The sequence below is a fragment of the Marmota flaviventris genome, chromosome 13, assembly GCF_047511675.1.
Source record: "Marmota flaviventris isolate mMarFla1 chromosome 13, mMarFla1.hap1, whole genome shotgun sequence".
Classification (NCBI taxonomy): Eukaryota; Metazoa; Chordata; class Mammalia; order Rodentia; family Sciuridae; genus Marmota; species Marmota flaviventris.
The window spans coordinates 72,871,961-72,891,796 of NC_092510.1; the positions used below are offsets into that span (position 1 = coordinate 72,871,961).

A 19,836-nucleotide genomic window follows, 5' to 3' on the forward strand; every position below is an offset into this window, starting at 1 on the left:
CTCGCCTGGGGCTGACGCTCCCCAGTAAGTTTTCGCAGACAGGCAGTTCCAGTTGTTTACCTCCTGGGTACATAGTCTTGTTCCTCGGAGGTGCCTCAGCATAATTTACAGTACCCTTGAGGTTCTGAACACTGCCCCTTGGCTGTCTGCCTGTTATCATGTTATCACATTGGCCAGACCCAATAGACCTGTTTCATGTGTCTCCTCTCATCCGCCCCCCAGGTCAAACACTGCTGAAGATAAGTTTGTGTTCTGCAATGGACTTGTCCTGCACCGACTTCAGTGCCTTCGTGGATTTGGGGAGTGGCTCGACTCCATTAAAGACTTTTCCTTAAATTTGCAGAGCCTGAACCTTGATATCCAAGCCTTAGCCTGCCTGTCAGCACTGAGCATGATCACAGGTAAGCCTGACCTTGCCGAATCCCAAAGTGATCCAGGTGGATTCTGGCGTTGGCCATGGCACACACATAAGAACATTGTGAAAATGACCCACTTCAGTGAAACCTGTGATGGTTATTCTAGTTTAAACAAGGAAATGTGTCTTCAGCTTGCTGTCATGTGCTTCTAGGAAAGAGGATTTCTAGCTTATTGGTGGTTACCACTGTCAACAAACCCACTGTATGAAAATCAGCCTTTCTAGCAGAGCTCTGTTGACCGTTGGACTAGCTGCTTCAGAGTTGTTTTTACAAAGGTTTCCAAGGAAGATTAGCTTAACTAGCCCATTCCTGTGGGGCAGAGGTTGCAAGTCTTCCCTCCCCAGTAAGCCAAAGTAAAATCAAAGAATTGCAGATATATAGATGACAACTTGACTTATTAACTTTGTTGGGAGAGGACTGAGGAAAATAGATATTTGTCAAAAGCAAAAATAGCTCAACAGTTTTTAAAACTGAAGAACTAGAAGCATAAAAAATGCTACTCTCCTTCTATATTTCTGTCTCCCTTTCTGTCTTTAGGAAGATACAGAAGTGGGGATTTTGGATGGGAGAGGAGATACCAACCATCTGCCTGTGGCTACATGGCCCAGCCCCAACACCCCTTCCCCTCCACACTTGCAGAGTTTTCTGTTAGCTCTCATCATTTTCAGTCAGACTGGGCCTGGTGAGGCAGTGATAGCCAGGGACAATGTGGTCCGGAAAGGACTTGCCAGGTCCAGGTCTCATCTCTGTCCTTTTGGTTAGACCCAACACAGGCTAGTCTGTGAACTAAGGGTAAAGATCAAACCTGATATGCTCTTGGCTGAAGGAAATGTTTTTCAGGCAGGTGGTGAGTTTCCAAAGGCCTGAGCACATCCTGTTTTAGATGCATCAGAGATGTGCATTGGTTTACCCAGGCACTGGTCACACACACCATATTGGGGTCTCTCCTTTGAGCTAAAGTGAGATGCATTGTGTGCCTTTCGAGGCTGGGCTGGTGCATTGTTTGACCCTATCTTAAAGGCAAAGTAAAGTAAATGGCATATGCTGCAGTTAGATATGAGGCACTAGCATGTTCATTCCAAAGGGAGCTCAATTTCCTCTTGATTTTTGGTTGATGAGACACTCACTTCTTTTGATGAGGCTGCTACCAACTTCTAAGAAGTCTACCGACTTCTACATATGAAACAAAAACAAAGGCAGTCTCAAAAGAGTATGGATTCCATCTAGAGGGCTTTCCAATAGCATGCCACAGCACCTAAAGAAAACAAGCACATTTAAGGCCCAAGTGTTTTATTCCAGCAAGATTGTTAATGAAACTGGTTCAGAGGCTTCCTTTGCCTCAAAGCTCTTCAACTTGATTTTAGAACCATTCAGCTCTTCCTAGGACAGTTAGACATTCAATACCACAACCTGTGGAATTTAGTTCATTTTAAGAAGACAAAAAACAAAAATTAGACCCAGCCTCAGATTTCTGCCAGCAAAACCAGACCATTGCCACATCTCCATGGAGATGGGTCTTAGGTCTAGTTAATCGATGTATGTCCACTTACCTAGGTGCTGTGACACCTGCCATTACTTTTCAAGTTGATAGTACACACATCCCTGGAAGAGACAGAACACACAGACTCTTGCATGTGAGGGAGGTTGTTGAGTGCTCAGTGGAGATGAGGGTGTGAGTACAAAGTGCTGAGAGACTATTGGTGAGGGTGGTCTTCTCAGAAGAGACCACAGACAGGAGTTGGTCCTTCATGAGAGCAGAGGCTGTCTCCAGGCTAGGAGAGAAGGAAGGAGAATTCCAGGCATGAATAAAAAATATTGAAATGACTGAATAATAGAGTGATGGGAGATGCTACTGGGCAACAGGCCAGGTGGGGCAGGGTATGAAGAACATTCCACCTCTAAGTGGGCAGGGGGAGTTTATCTTGAGAGCAGTGGGTGCCACAGAAGTTTTGTCCAGAGGAGCATGATGCCCAGGCTCACACTTTAGAAAGATCTACCCTGACTTATGGTTTTGAGCACAAATTAGGGCAGGAAGGAGACTAAAAGTAAAACAGTGGCCGGTTCTACAGTGATAGCCGTGGCTTAAGAGGAGGTCTCGCCCCAGAAGCCTACATCTCTTTGGTGATTGTTGTTTTCCTCTTCAGGTGGAAATTGATGGGTAACTTAGAGACTAGGATATGTGGATGCTTGGCAGTCTCTACCAGGGGAGATTGGCAGTTCAGTGTGGAGTACAGAGTCAGAAGGGTGGGGACAGTCTTTGTCCCATTTGCTGTGTGCTGTGGTTATAGCTGTTCAGCCTCCTGCCCATTCATATGGAGACTTCCTGGAGGAGGCGGTAATTTGGCATGGCAGAAATAGCATGGATTTTGGAATCAAACATCCCTTTATTAATCTGTGATGCCATATTTATTGAGTATGTACTATTGAGTAATGGATTTCTTCTCTCTGAACTTCCCCATTCTGTAAAATGTGAATAACAATATCTATTCCATGGGGTGACTGTGTGGATTACAGAAAGCTGAGTTTTGTGGTGTAGCCAAGCTGAACTTCAGGATAGACACACAATCCGCCTGCCTTCCTGCTTGGGGTGATGGTGGCAGAGGCTCTCTTCCCTCTCCCCCAACCCCAATTAAGCGTATGCCTGTTCCTTCCCCTTGGAAGCCCTGTCTGGTCTGAAATCAAACCTAGCAGTGGAAGGAAACAGGTGATGGCTTTAGAAGGCAGTAGGTTGGGGGACTGTTTCCTTGGATCCTTGAGAGAGAAGCTTGAGGGAGGACACAGTATTAAAATAATTAAGCTGCACTTTCCAAGGGCCTAGGGGCTTATGGCTGTGTCTTTCGTCCTCCCCCACAAGGCTGCTCTGGTTCCAGTCCTCAGTCCAGCCAGCCTGTGCAGAGCCGGCTGTTACAGAGGCCGTGGTTATAACCCACAAGGAAAATAAGTCAGCACTCTCTTGTGATTGATGGCTGGGTGTGAAGTCTGTAAAAGCGTCAGGAAATAGCAGAAGAGGGGCTGCCTGGGAAGCAGAACATATTGTTGTGGACAGTAACTTTCATTTGATTGTGAGCTCACATGAATCTTCTGAATAAGTTCCATTATCATAAAGAGGAATTGTGGAAAGTCAACTGGGCTATGGGTATTAGAAAAATCATCCCAGAATTATCTGTTGGTAAACCAGAGAAGAATTCATAAAAGTGAAATAGGGTCTTAGGAGTTTAGCTAGTCTTGTTTCCAGGATAAACATTAAGAACCTGGAAAATATTGGTGACTTAGATAAACATGGCTTCCCCTCCACCCCAATTCTTTTTCCTTCTTCCTCCTATTCTCTCTAGGCCCCCTCATGAAAAACTAGGTGCTGAGGCGGGGCAGGAAATGGTTTCTTTTAAGATCACTCTCCCTTCCTACAGTAATAGGGAGTTCCCCACAGTTGTGGTTTTAAATGTTTTTAGGTCCCTGGTTTATATACCCTAACCTTTACCTTTGGCCAATGCTACATTCCTGGAGTAATGGAAATACTTTACTTCTGATGGGATGCCAGTGTGTTGATATCTGGTGTAGTTGATTGTGTTTAATAAATAAGAAGCCCTCCAAACAGAAGTTAGTGTGGAATTACCATTTTATAACTATCCATTTATTAAATAAGTATGGGCCGGGAACTGTGATAGTCCCTTGGGATGTGAAGATGAGCAGACATGGACTCTGGTGTTGGGAAGTGTATAGTCTACCGGGAAGTCACATATGATTATGATATAATGAATTCCATGTATGGTGATGACTGCTCATATCCTGAAAAAGGACTAATTCTGTGCAGGAGACGTCCAGATAAATTGCCAGCTGTTAGTGGGTGCAGACAGTGGAGGTGTTGGTCATGAATGACTTCCTAAAGAAGTAGCATCAATCAGGACATGGGAAGATATAAAGAACATTCCAGATCAAGGAAACCAGATGCCACGGGCATGGCACATTTGGGGGAAAACATGTGCATTATGCACGTATTAAATCATATCTATGATCTCAGTAGAAAGTAGAGGGCAAGGAACAGAGTGCGGTGACCATATGTTCTGGAGTGAGCCTGAGAGAGCAGATAGGAAACCACTGTGGGTTATGGTTCCCAGGACTCGTGGTGAGAGCGTGTCCTGCACTTAGGGGAAATTGAAAAGATTTTCAGGGCAACAACTGCATCTGGGAGACGTTGACCTTATGACCTGATATTATGACCTAACCTCAGAGAAAAATGCGTTTTCCACATAGTAATAGGGGAAAATAGATGGAAAGGATTGTTTTGGACCAGATGGTGGAGGGAATCTCAAATGTCCCCAAATGCCACTTCGAAAAAAAAAAAAGTTCCCCATGGCCTTCTTTTCCACACTCAGGTCTTCTGCCAGGCAAGACAATGACCCCTTTCTCTTCTCTCAGTATTTTTCTTGGTCTTAATGGAACATGACCTCTAAGACGGAAGAGGAGGAAGGAAGGCAGAATCAAGAGCAGAAAGTGGTGAAACGGTGACGTGATAGGGACAGACAGGTGGCTGATCCTGCCACACCTTCCACCACCTGTCTTTCCAGAGCTCCCCTGGTGGTTACCTGGTTACCTGGTTACCCTGTTTTTTGCATCAGCTATGGCCATCGGCAACATTACTAGGAAAACTAGGTGTAAAACTGTCAAGTAATATAGTTTGAAAGAGTGGCTCCAGGGGAGATTGGAGATCTGAGTTCAAGTTTTTACCAGCCCACTTCCTAGATAAACAAGCTTGGGAAATTTCTTACCTTCTCTGAATATCAGCTTTCTCATTTCTTAAAGGGACATGCCTAAGGTAAGATAAAAAACAGAAATTTATTGTTTGTATTTCTGGAGGCCAGGGAGTCTGAGATCAAGGCAGCCACAGGTTTGGTGTCTGGTCTGTTTCACAGGTGGTGCCTTCTTACTGTTCCTCATATGGGAGAAAGGACAAACAAGTTCCTTTGAGCCTCTTCCATTAGGCCACTAACCACGTTCATGAGGGCTCTTTCCTCATGATCTTAAGGCCCCACCTCTTAATACCATCACATTGGGGATTAGGTTTCAACACATCAATGGGACAGGGTGGGAAACAAGCATTCAGACCATGGCAGATAATGCTGACTATGTGTAGGTTTCTTGTCAAAATTGAATGAGTTAAGGTGTACTTTGCAGAGAAAAAAATTAAGACAAACCTGCAGTGTTATTATCCTAAATGTTAGTTATCTTACATTTTTTATGGATTCTCAGGAGAAAAGCTAGCTCTTCTTGTAAGTGTACAAGGCAGATAATATTTATGGAGTATCAGCTACGTGCCAGGTACACAATCCTTTACCCTGAAAGAGTCTGTGGTCTTGTTGGAGAGACAGACATCCACCTACTCAAGGACAGTCAGACTGAAAAGTACTACCACACCTCAACACAGACTGCCGACTGGCTTGTGGCTTCCTGACCAGCGTGGGCTCAGTGTCTCTGGAGCTGGCTGTAGGTAAAGGATGTCATATGTGACATGAGAAGTAGCAGTGACATGGCTTCCTAGAGAAAGAGGTGGAGCTCAGAACAGGAAGTCCTATTTCTTGGTGCTTTTGGTTACAAATACATTTCTCCTGCCTCTCCTTCCCCTTTGGCTGGAATTGTTGGCTGTCTCTGAGCCAGCCTACTCAAAAAGAGAGCTCATTTTTCCTTGAGGGGGCTCCTGACAGCTACCACCCATCCCTTTCCTCATCCCCTGCTTTCTGCCAGGAAGAAGATAATTTGATGTTCCTTGTATGGACTTCAGAGGCAGAACTGAAAATATAAGATAGCAAAATTTAGCTCAATATAAGAAACTACGACAGAATTATTTGAAACTAGAATAAGCTCCCCTAGTGAGTGAATTCTCATAGACAGAGTTATCTAAAATGGAATGAGCTGCTTTGGAGAGTGAGTTCACTGCCTGGGGGTTGACAGAGGGAGGCTGGATGAATCCTAGGGACAGATGAGTTAAGCAAGTTCTAGGGACCAGGACTGACTAGAGCAGAGCTCCAGCTCTCACATGCAGACACACACCATCTTGTTAAGGTACAGATTCTGATGAGGTGGGTCTGGGGCAGGGCTTGAGATTCTGCGTTCCTAACCAGATGCTACTTGATGCTACTGATCTGGGGACCATTCCCTATTGGCTATGGGGATTCTCTGAAAATAATAGCTACCATTTTTAAATACTCAGTGCTAGGCTCTACACATGTTGATTTGCTTGATGTTGTTTAATAAATGAATTTGGAATTACCTGAGATGGGTTACAGCAGAGACAGGAAGCAGGAATACTAGTCAGGAGCTACTAAAACATTTTAGGTAGCAGGTATTGAACACCTAGTTGAGAGGAAGTTGGTACTGAAGAGGAGATAGATGCAAAGAACATCGCAGAGATAATAACTGAATTTCTTTCCTTTTTTTTTAAAGAGAGAGAGAGAGAGAATTTTTTAAATATTTATTTTATTTTATTTTTTTAGTTTTCGGCGCACACAACATCTTTGTTTTTTTGTTTTTTGTATGTGGTGCTGAGGATCGAACCCTGGCCGCACGCATGCCAGGCGAGCGCGCTACCGCTTGAGCCACATCCCCAGCCCCTAACTGAATTTCTTGGGACAAATTCAATCAATGGGCCACTCAGGGAAGGAATTGTCAGATTATTATGAGAGGGGTGGGGAAGACTGTGATATCATTAATAAACGAATCAGAAACCTGGCTGATTTGAAAGGAAACATAATGAGTTTTAAATGTAGAGGATATTTGCAAATATTTATTAAGTGCTCTCTAAATGCTAGGCGTTATTCCAAATACTTTACATGTAATAACTCCTTTAATTCTCACAACAGCCCATGAAACAACTGCCAATATTATCCCTATTTTTTAAAATGTGGAAACAGACCTGAAGTTACCAAGCTAGGGGGTATAGCCAGGAAATCTGATTCCAAAGCTTCTGATATGGGAGGTTTCTAAAGCTCTTTGCTATTACTGTTATAATAACTGCCAATCTGTGTACAACTTTAGTATTTCATTACAACTTACAACTTTAGTATTTCATTAACCATTTTTAACATGTCCTTGATCCTCTGCTTATATATTCATTTAACAGCTATTTATTGGATGTCACGTAGTTCTAGGCTTGGGGCTGGAAACACAGTGGCGAACAAATACAGTCCACTTCTCCATGGACCTTGAGTTTGATGAAAGAGGCAGGCAACTGTCACCTATATATCTGATTTCAAAGTATTATATCCTGCAAAGGGCATGAGAAGAATGCCACGGGAGAATGTGATCTAGACTAGGAACAAAAAGGAAAGCCTCCCTGAAGAAATACTTGGACCAAGATCTAAAAAAGGAATAGGTCTTAACCAGATGAAGATGGAAAAACATGAGCATGAACCCAATCAAGATCTTCCCTCTCCCCCCTCTCCCCCCTCTCTGCCCCTGCCCCCTCCTGTTCTCTCCTGCTCAGCAAAGACATCTGGCACAGGTGAACAAAATGCACAGACATCCAGCTGTGTCCTTAGGTGTTAACTACACACACAGGTTAAGATCTGCTGTCTTCACTGCTCCAACCCCAGCAGCTATAACATTTCGATGGAATGGGTGCTCAAAAAATATTTTTTGAAAGAAGTAGGTATACAGAAAGTCAAAGGGTATGTTAGGGAGACTGGGATAGAAGATTATTCTTAACAATTAGAGATGTTCAAAGAAAGAAAATAGACAGGTATAAAAGAAGTATCTCTGCACTTCACATTAAAGAAATATCTTCTTTAATGAAAGAAATTAGCCACTTGATAATTTTGTCCCAGGGCAAGTCACTTAACTCTTTGAGTCTTAGCCTTAACTATTCATTAAAAATAATCTTTAGCCTGCCTAATTCACCAGGTTGTTGTGAGGTGAGATAAAATAATCAAAATAAAAGAGTCTAATACAAAGTGCTAGTAAATATATTTTTCTTATCAGGCTGAGATAGTGACACTCACAGTTCAGCTGGTACCTATGTCTCCTTGCACTATCTCATAGTAGAGATTCCTCTCTTAGGTGGAAATTTGAACTTAGTGATTCAAATCCTTTCTAAGTTACATACATAAATCTATTATTTGACAATTATTATTTGACATAAATCTATTGGGCTATATAAATCTATTATTTGACAATTTTTGTAAGTTGTACTTTGAATACATACTGCCTGAGTTAAAATACTGAAGTATGGGATAAATATTATGTAGATCAAAATGTAAAAAAAAAAAAAAAAAAAAAAATGCCAAGAAACTTGTTTTGTAATGGCAGACACAGATCTTAAACCAAAATCTTCTTTGTAAAAATTCTCTATAAAGGAGAAAATCCAAATGTCTGATTGCCCCCAGAATGTATGAACTCTCCATACATCAGCTGTGCAGCTATGTTTACCAAGCTGTAAGAAGAAAGGGGTCCCTTCATCTAAATGTCAGTGATTGGGGTTTTAAGGAATTTCAAATGGCTGGGAAGGTACCAGACACTTAGTGACTCCCTAGTGATGTAAAAATCCTGCTAGCTGCTGGCAATAGTTTGCATGGATACTGATTTTATCTTAGCCCTTTTGGAAAAGTAAAGAAGCCACAAATCCAGTGGCTGTTCAAAACAACAAAGGAGGGTTGAGGTGCCTTTGGCTTCCAACAGGAGTGTCTCTGAATTCCTCAAGGAATTCCAGGCCTAGGGTTGATCCAGCTGGCAGGAGGTATCGATCTCCACTTGAATTCACTGAATAAATAATGGTTGCCATAGTTATTGAGCAGGCGCAACTGGCTGGAGAGCAGGGAAAACTACGAGGCCCCTTCTGTGAGTTTGGCCATGAGAAAGTCTGGCTACAGGGTTCTACAGTCAGCCCCCTCCAGAAATCCAGCCAGCAAATTGCTCAGTTTCTTCATCCCCATAATGAATATAGGATCTCCAATATTCTGTAAGACATGAGGCACCAAAAGGAAGGGAAAGCTCACAATTCAGGACACTGGTATTTAATTCTGAGAAACGCATCTCTCCCTGGCTTGTGAATCTAATTTGATATATCTCAGCGCTAATAGAATTTAGTATCAGCAAGATGGTGCTTGACCACATTATAGCTACTAGAGGCCTTCACAAAGCAGCGGCTCCTATTTTCTATTTTAACATTATTATACAAACAGCACTAACCTGGAGATTTTAAAAGAAAGGTAGAAAAGTTATCCAACTCTCTCATAAATATTTTCACATTTTTTTGTTTCCTTTCCTCCTCTACATGCAGAAATAATTTTTGCATAGATGTGATCACAGCCTAGATACTCTTTAATATTTTACCCTTTATTTGACGATATAGGTGTTTTTCCATGTTACCTCAAACTCTTCATGTCTGTCCTTTTTAATGTCTACAGAATCTTTCATTAAGTGGACATGCCATTTTTTATGCAACAATCCACTGATTCTTTAACGCCTTAGCTTTTTCCAGTGTTTTGCTTGTTTTTGTTATTGGAGTTTGGGGTGTTTAAAAGATAATATGCACCAAACTTCTATATACATACAGTTGTTTTTTTTTCTGTTGAATTTTTCCTTTGGATAAATCCCAAGAGTGGGATTACTTGGTCAGAGACTATAAACATTTTGTAGCTCTTGAAATTTATTATAAAATTTGCAGCTTGCTTTTTATGCTTTCTTTTTTTGGGAGGGTGTGGGGAGGGCAGAACATCACAGCAGTCAGGATTTCTTTTGAAGTTCATGATTAGGTCCTTTTGAGACTGCAACACAGGGTCTATGTATTTAGTATAGATAAGCCAAGGGGAAAGGTTTGCACCTGGGCTGATTAGCTAATAATTCCCTGGGGAAAGTAAAGGCATGCATTGCAGAGCTTGGGAATTAGGGGACTTCATTGCTCCATCTTGCAGTTGTGGTCATTGTCTTAAGGTGCTGACTCTCCCACGTGCATGGCATTCCACAGTGGACAGAATGCTTTCATGTAATGCCATCTTAGTTGAGCCCCACAACTGCCCACAGAGGTAGGGTTTTGTTATAGTCACCACCCCATCATTCCCATTTTCCTATAAAGACACTGAACCTTAGAGAGATTAGGTCACACTTAAGTGTGTAAGTGTGCCAGTAAGTGATAGAATCAGCCCTGGAATTCAGCTCTAACTCCAAGCCCAGTACTCCTTTCTCTATACCGTGTTGCTTTGAGAAGAGACACCTGCAAATCATAATCCACTGAGGTACTGTCCATTGCTGGCAATTATCATGGTAGCGCTTTAATGTAATAGATCAGAGCTGGAAAGGATTTTAGAGGTCATTAAATCCAACCTCCTCCCTTGACAAGGTCCTAGAGAGATAGCAACTCTCCCAAGTCACATACAACTAGCCTTTCCGGGGGAGATTGCAGATTTCCTGGTTCCCAGGCCTCTCTTATTTGAGACAAGAAAAGAGAAAAATGTGTGGCTCGATGCTTCGTGTTCTGATTGGCTCTTGCTTTGGGGAATAACTTTTCAAACAAAATATCTCCGACTAAAATAACTAAATCTAGGGGAAATTAGAAACTAATGTTTGATTTTCCTTTAGAGGGATGTCTTCCATTTCTGAAGAATTATGATTTTTTACATGTAAATACAATGAAAGAAGAAAACTTTTGAGATAACAGAGACCAAGCTTGGATCTTAGGAAAGAGGCATTGCTATTTAAAGGCTGAGGGAGAGCTGGGAGACTTGTATTGGGTGTCAGGCTCCTTTCTCATTCTAGGGAGATGCAGCGGTGGCTGCATAAGAGTATAGAATCTGCTTTGAAGCTGTGGTTCAAATTCCAGCTTTTAGCAGCTGGGTGGCTTTGGGAAAATGTCTCAACTTTATTCAAAAAAGTAGACCATAATATTTAACATGGGGATCATTTTATATATTGTTTTAAAAAATATCAGATAGTGGTTTTCGTGTGTTAGCATGTTATTAAATGCTTGCACTACATCCTTCCAGACCTCTTCCACTTCTCTTTGACTTTTCAGCCTCAATGGCAAGATAACACATGTATTTTGTACAGAGCATCAGGTGTAGTTCAGTGGGTGTTTCGAAGGGGGGTGGGGGGAGAAAAAGAAAGAGAAAAGCTGGAATCTTCTCAATCTGGTTAGCCTGAAAACAGAATGCACTTTGGATTGGGTCTTACAGGGCAGCTCTTGCATTAGCAAATAGAACATTACAGCCTCTCCACCTCCCTCAAGTAAATTCATTTGCCTAGTTGTGTTTTCGGTTCACTCTGAAAGAGACTTGTCTACTACTGATAGGGCTTTTGTGAAACCTTAGCAGGATAATGTATACAAAATAGTAACAGCCCTGTCATGCACTCAGCGTGGCTGTGTGCCAGAAATTGTGTGCTTCACTCATGTTATTCACCTAAGTTGGCCCTCCCAGAGTTGATCATTCTGTTCATCTCATAAGGAAATGGAGGTAAAGAAACTTCCTCAATGACAGGCAGCAAGTTAAGTGTCAGGACTGGGATTCAACCCCTAGTGTTGTTTGATACAGAGGCCAGGAACAAGCTCTCAGAGGAAGGGTATTTTGATCGTAAAACACCATTTCAACTGGCAGGAAGGGGCTGAGACCTTGATTAGGGATTTAAAGGGTCATGAGATACAGCCACCTCCTAAACTTGCCCTGTTCTATCCCTCTGCAGAAAGACATGGGTTAAAAGAACCAAAGAGAGTGGAGGAGCTATGCAACAAGATCACAAGCAGCTTAAAAGACCACCAGAGTAAGGGACAGGCTCTGGAGCCCACCGAGCCCAAGGTGCTGGGTGCCCTGGTAGAACTGAGGAAGATCTGCACCCTGGGCCTCCAGCGCATCTTCTACCTGAAGCTGGAAGACTTGGTGGCTCCGCCTTCCATCATCGACAAGCTCTTCCTGGATACCCTACCTTTCTAAGCCGGAGCAGCCGGAGCAGGGAGCAGCTTCTTCTGCTGGCACCTGCTTGCCAAGCAGCAAAGGGATGGGTCTGGACACGATCACTTTCTGTCCTTCCTTCAGAGAAAAAGCAGCTCCTGTAAAAGGCAAAAGACTTCTTCTTCTTTGTGGTTTTTTTTTTTTTTTTTTTTTTTTTTTCTTTTTTTTTTCTGGCAACTTTCCTTACAACCTAAAGCCAGAAAACTTGCAGAGAATTGTGTTGGGGTTGTGTTTTATAATTAGGCTTTGGAGGGCGGGGCTGGAGGGGTATAGTTCATGAGGGTTTTCTAAGAAATTGCTAAAAAAGCACTTTTGGATGATGCTATCCCAGCAGGAAAAAAAAGAAGAAGAAGAAGAGAAAAGGATAATATAACTGTTTTTAAACTCTTCCTGGGGAATACAATTATGGTTGCTTTGTATTTAAAAACAAGAACAGCCAAGGGTTGTTCACCAGGGTAGGATGTGTCTTAAGACTGATCCCTTTAGATCATACTTCCTGTACGTATGTGGTGCAAACAAGGCAGAAATTCCCTTTTCTTAATTTCTTTCAATTATTTTAACTAATGATGAAAGATGAAGGATTACCTACAAATCAGACATAGCAAAATGATAATGGCCGTTCGCTTCCATATACAAGTGCAATTTTTTAAAGTGCTGTCTTATTAAGTCTTGTTCATGAACTCTCCTTTATTTTCTATGGAAATAAAAAGGAGGCAGTCATGTTAGCAAGTGACATGCTAATTTTCCTAGCAAAAGGCTCCATCCACCCGCCCTGTAGAACCCTTCTGAGATCGAGCCCATCCAAGACTTTTTGGGCATTCTTGATAGAACTAGATCCCTGCTGACTGTTCAGCTATCCTGAAAGGGGATCAGATTATAAAATGGATTATATACACCTGTTCTGGTTGTGTTCCATCAACCCCACCAGAGTGTTCTAAACTTGCTTCAGTTGTAGCAGCTTACTGATACATTCATTCAAAAGCCAGAGAGGAGCATTTGATGAATCAGTCAAGTATTTGATCCCCAGATGAGAACATGCGAATGAGTAGAAACTGGGTCATACAGGGTAAGCACCAGGGACAATAAGGATTTTTATATATAAAATTTAATTTTTGTTATTGGTTAAAGAGACAATTTTGGAGAGTAAGCAAGTCTTCTTTTTAAAAAAAAATAGTATTAATGTGAGTACTAGAAGAAATTAGTGGGCTGCGTTTCAACATTCCGTGTTCGTACTCCCTTTTCTATGTTTCTACTGTTAATGCCATATGATTATGAGATAATTTGTTGCAGTGTCCTTATTTGTATAAACATTTGTATGCACGTTATATTGTAATAGCTTTGCCTGTATTTATTGCAAGACCACCAGCTCGTGGAAGCTGAGTTACAGAATAATTAAATGGGGTGTTCACAGTGACCTGGATACACCAGTTAGAAATTAAATAAACAAATATATATATATATATATATATAAATATAGCAGGTTACATATATATATTTATAATGTGTCTTTTTATTAACCATTTGTACAATAAATGTCACTTCCCATGCCGTTATTTTATGGTTCATTTGCAGTGACTTTTAAGGCAGTACTGTTTAGCACTTTGATATTAAAATTTTGCTTATGTTTTGCTAAATTTAAATAATGTTTGAAGATTTTTAGGTCTAAAAGTCTTTATATTATATACTCTGTATCAAGTCAAAATATCTTTGGCCATTTTGCTAAGAAACAAACTTTGAATGTCAAACTGATGTCACAGTAGTTTTTGTTAGCTTTAAATCATTTTTGCTTTAGTCTTTTTAAAGGAAAAAATAACAAAACTATGCTGTTTATATTGTCATTAAATTATACAATCAAATGCCAAATGAATTGCCTAATTGCTGCAAAGTATAACCCAGATAGCAAATCATATACTTTCTTTTCCAAGAGTCATTCTGATATTTGATCATGTATTATGTTTGTGTAAGCTTTTATGAAAGATTATTATTTTTATATCAAGATGATAGGGCCTGGAATGTTAGGATTTTGAAATGTTAGACTTGCAAAGGGCCTGACTTGTAAAACAGTCCAACTTCCTGAAATTAATAGAGGAGAAAACTGGGGCCCATTGAGGGATACAGAGTTACCCAAGGACAAACAGCTAGTAACAGAATCAAGACTAAGACTTAATTCACCTTCCATGGTCTTTCTTTCTCAACTTACTGCATCTATAGAAAAACAGGCTTTTACACATAACCATTAATATTAACATTTTACCTGAAGATAACTGTGAATAAGGTAGTACTTTTGCTTTAATTTTTTTGGTACCTATATGCAAACATAATGAACATTATTAAATATCAGGAAAGCTAACATTTCATACAAGATAGCTTCAGACCAAATTCAAATTGAATTTGAATAAATTAGAAGTACTGTGCATACATAACCTTCTTGTGCACCATGAGTATTTGGAAAGTTAATCCTTGTTTTGTCATGTCTGTGAAGGAAAAGCAAAGCAAAACAAAAACACAGAGCCCTAGAGAAATGCTGTTACTTTTTTTTTTTTTTTTAACATCCTTCAGATCTAAGGAAAAGGACTTTTTTTAGCCCTCCTATCTATTGATTGGAAGGCATGAAGAAGCTTTTCTAGTTATAGGTCCAGACACCAGTGCTGAAAATAAAGATGATAGCCAGTGTTCTTCTGTCTTCCATAGTTACTACAACTATGAGAGCCTCCCAAGTCAGCGATCAATTCAATTTTCTCTCTCTCTCTCTCGCCCTCTCTCTTTCTCTCTCTCTCTCTCTTTTTTTTTTGTCTTAATGTTGACACACCAGTGTATAGAGTGGATGACCACACTAGCTCAGAAGAGGACAAGAAGCATTGAAGCAGGTGATTCTTCCCCTTGTGGGAGAGCTCTCTCAGTGTGAACATGCCTTCCGTGGGCGGAAATCAGGAATCCACCAGCTGTTAATGGAGAGTGCCTTGCTTTTATTTCAGATAGCAGAGTTTTCCCAAGTTCCTCTGCTCCTCCAACAGCATTGCTCTTTAGTGTGTGTTAACCTGTGGTTTGAAAGAAATGCTCTTGTACATTAACAATGTAAATTTAAACGATTAAATTAAATTACATTTTACCAATGGCTGCTGGTGTGTTGAATAAGCATGCTTCATTTAACAGTTTTCTCTTAATCATTTATATAATAGTATTTGCTGTGAACTCTTAAGCACATCCCAAAATGGATTTTTTAAAAGGCTTAGTAATGCTGAAAAATTAATAGGCATTCTGAATTGGAAATAGATTAAACCTCACTGATTGGAAAGAAGGACACTCTAAATTCAATAACCATTTATTGACTACTTCCTGGGGGCAAAGCTCTCCTGGGTGTTCTGAGGAACACAAACACACAATGTGTGAAACTCCATTTCTCTTCCAACTGTACATAATTTAAATAGAGCTAACAATTTGTTGCCTAACAGTATTTCTTTCTTTTTTTTTTTTTTTTTTTTTTGTTTTTTGGTACTGGGAATTGAACCTAGGAGCGCTTAACCAGTGAGCCACATCGCCAGTCCTCTTTATTCTTATTTTTTAAATTTTGAGACAGGGTCTCACTAAGTTGTTTAGGGCCTCACTAACTTGAAGGGCTGGCTTTGAACTTGCTATCCTCCAGCTTCAGCCTCCTGAGCTCCTGGGATTATAGGTGAGCACCACCATGCCCAGTGCCATACCTTTAGAGGTACAGAGGATTTATTTTTAAATTAAGATGACAGGATATTAATTTTTCGTGAATGAAAATTGACAAGAACCAGGGATACAGCTCTCAAAGATTGAGCAGTGCTCTGCCTTATTGTTTAAGCCATTGCTACTTTGTTGCTCAGAACCCCCTTCTTTGTGGGAGATACTCATCAACTTTTTATTCAACTCTACACAAACCATCAAATATTCTCAGTCCAAATTTTTTTTTGTATGTTGATGGCTCAAAAATAAAAATGTGGGGGCTCTCCTAATTTAGTTCATCAGTTCATGCATAGGTATATTCTGTGACATTCAATATGTGGTCTAGGAGCCAAACCTGTCTTGCTGCAGCTTTACAGGAATTTATCAGCTATAAAATATGATTAGTAAGAAGGAGAGATGCAGTAGAAGACCATTTGCATATGAATCAGAGCATAGATGCTTGACTAAAAATAAAAAAGTAAAGAAGAAAGGGTTAAGCTCCCTCTTTGGGGACCATAGGGAGAAAGGCCTCATTGGAACGGGAAGGAGGACAAGAAAGTCAAGGCTAAGTAAGGACCATTTGACCATAGCTGAATTTCTATAAGCTAAATACACAAAAGTAAAGAAATTCATCATTGACTCTTCAATTGTAGCAAAATACACATATATAACATTTATCATCCTAACCATTCTTGAGTGTACCATTCAATAGTGTTATGGACATTTGCATTATGCATCCAATCTCCAGAACTTATTCTTCTTGCAAAACTAAAATTGTACCCATGAAATAATAATTCCTCACTCCCCCATCCAAACATCCTGGCTACTGCTATTCTACCTTCTCCTGTGAATCTGCCTGCTCATTAATTTGAATCATACAGGATCTGTCCCTTTCTGACCAACTTATTTCACTTACTGTATTATGTAGCATGTGTCAGAATTTCCTTCTTCTTTGATGCTGAAACTGTTCCATTGTCCATATATATCACTTTTTGCTATCCATTGATGGATGCTTGGGTTACTTTTACCTCTTGGCTATTGTAAGCAATACTGCTATGAACGTGAGTGTATAAATATCTCTTTCATACTTTGCTTTCTACTCTTTTGGCTAATTGTTGACTTTTGAGCTTAAGTATGATTTAAGTGCTTTCTAAGGATAATCTTGATTTTATGTGGTTTTGGTTTTGTTTTTGTTTTAGGTACTGATTTCAGGAGATCCCCATTTCCTTCTTTCACAAAATGTCTGAGGTTGCTCTGCAAGCAAGGATGTTTATAAACCTTTGTTTTATGGCTAGAATAAAACTGAAAGAACTAAAAACCTAAGAGGCTTAATACCTGTCCAAATATTTTTCTTTGAAAAGGGCCCAACTAATCCATCAAGTGTCAAAGGGAATTTCTGTACCTTCTTTTATTTGATACCCCTCACCATGAATAAAATTATTCAAGAAATGCTTCAGGAAATTCTTCCCCAGGATTGTGTCTGAGTTGCTCTGTGACATTGACATGGGCAATATTTTGTTTGGCTTGTGTCACAAGCACACTGTCATTTCAGTTTTATTATTTCTGTCTTTGACCCATTTCCTGGCTCCATCAGTGAGCCCAGGGATCATCAGTCCCTTTGATTACCTGCTGTGATACTGGTTGACCCCCAAGCTGAGCCTCAAAGGGTATTTGGTTTGAGGGAAAGAGGAGAGAGACCTAATGTTTATTAAGTATCCATAGCGTGCATGAGATATTCTAGTGTATTCTAGTAAGCACAATTATCCGTGATCTCATTTGATGCCTTCTGCCTCTAAGACAGCATGATTATCAGTCTGAAAATGGGGAAAGAGGCTGAGAGAAGTTAAGCACCTAGCCCCAGATCCCACAGCTAGTGGGTGGCATTGGAACACATATAGGTACAGCTCTCCCACCCTGACTGCCTTCCTGGAGACCCCCGCTCCTCCCCAGAACACAGAGTCACATAACCTTAATTCCCTGCTCATCAGCAAAAGGTAAGAACCCTCTGAGCACCAAAGCTACTGTCCAAACACTGACTCAACCTCATTTTCTCTTTCTCTTGGACTTAACCACTTGTATTGCTAAGTTTTTAGATTCCTGGACTCCACAGGCCCCCAATGAACTCTCCTCAGTTCTCAAACTCTGTTCCTCACTGGTCTTAGACGCACTGAGCCATGTGATAATGAGGGCTTGCTCTGCTCTGGGAGTCCCCTCTGGGGCTTCCCCATCTAACTGCAAACACTTTCTACACTCACGGTGGGTCTCCATCATTCAATCATGCTTCTCTGCTTTGGGCCAAGCTCCCAATTTCCAAGTGATTTAAAACTTTCACATAGGCTCTAGCATCAACAGCTTCAAAGTTGTCCTCCTTTGAACTCTGCCACCCCTTTTGGCCACTTTCACCAAACCTACAACCACCAAATCCATCACCCCCAAGATCTGCTTTCATTATCCCCTCAGAGAGCTGCTGGGACAGTGCAGAGATTCAGGCAATCATTGTACATCTTGGAGTCGTTCTCTTTCTAGCAGACTGGACTTATTTTGCCCTGTGAATTTATGAGTCCCTTAACACACTTTCTATCTTTAATTTCTAAAACCCTCATTCCAGCCCCCCAGCCATTTTATCCTTGCTCAATTTTCCCTGCCGGTTTTTAATCAATTGCTCAGAACTATACAAAAATGATTTTTAAGTCTCATGATGTGCTAAATAATGATGTCTCTGTCAAGGACAAATCACATACACAACAGAGGTCCCATAAGATTATAATGGAATATAATTTGCTTCATTTCAGCAAATTATATTGCATGCATGTATGATTATGGTAAAATGAACCCTACTATTAGTATAACTATAATGCACTAATAAAAACATTAAAATGAAAAATAAGTTGAGACCAAAAAAACCACTTCAATAAAGTCACTTATTATTTCTTAAAAAAAAAAAAAAAAAGACTATAAGGGAGCTAAAACATTCCCATTCCCAGTGACATTGCAGTCGTCATATTGTCTCAGGGTGATGCATGACCCACTGTGGTGACGCTGGGGAAACAAAACTGCTGTACTGCCAGTCATATGAAAATATAGTGCATACAATTATGTACAGTACATAATATCTGAAGACAACCAATGACTATGCTCCTGGCTTCTGTACCTACTATATTATCCTTTTTTTTTATCAGTATTTTGGAATATACTCTTTCTAATCATTAGGAAAAAAAAAAAAGTTTACTACATAACAGTGCGCCCTCTAAGGCCAGAAGCCTGAGACATCTCATGTTTACTGCATCCCTTGATTGCATCAGAGGCCACGCAGAGTGACCTGCCTACACCATCTGGGTTTGAGTAAGCACACTGTGGTGTTTGCATAATTGACAAGTCACCTCCCACCTTAAAACATACCCCTGTCATTAAGCAATGCATGACTGTATAAATGCACACACATACAAACACACAAGTATACTGTCTAACACAGTTGATCTTATTTTTCTTTATTCACATTCACATATTTAAGGTGTTTTCTTTCCTTAAAATAATAGTCATCCTTATAGTTGTGTTTTTATTTTTTACACTGCCAAGATTCTATGGGAGATTAAAATAGTATAAAATTGGAAATACATAAACTAACTACAATGAAAAAAGAAAAATATGTCATATGTAGAAAAAATGAAAGTGATTTTAAAGCATTTTATACATACAAAAGAATATTTAATCACACAAAAGAATAATATAACAAACGTCTTTGAACTCACCATGCACCTCAACAACTGAGTCTGCATGCTTCCCTCTGCATATTCCCAATG

At 40.4% G+C, this 19,836-nt stretch overlaps 1 protein-coding gene across 1 annotated transcript in view; it reads left to right on the plus strand.

Annotated features, from left to right (window-relative positions):
• Nr4a3 (nuclear receptor subfamily 4 group A member 3) overlaps window positions 1-15,455 on the plus strand; it is a 34,917-nt gene extending 19,462 nt beyond the window's left edge. The window contains exons 6-7 of the mRNA XM_071600771.1: window positions 223-401; window positions 12,081-15,455. Of these exons, the coding sequence (XP_071456872.1) occupies window positions 223-401; window positions 12,081-12,328 (427 nt within the window). The 3' untranslated portion in view covers window positions 12,329-15,455. The remainder of the gene's footprint in view (window positions 1-222; window positions 402-12,080) is intronic.
• Window positions 15,456-19,836: the final 4,381 nt, after the last annotated feature.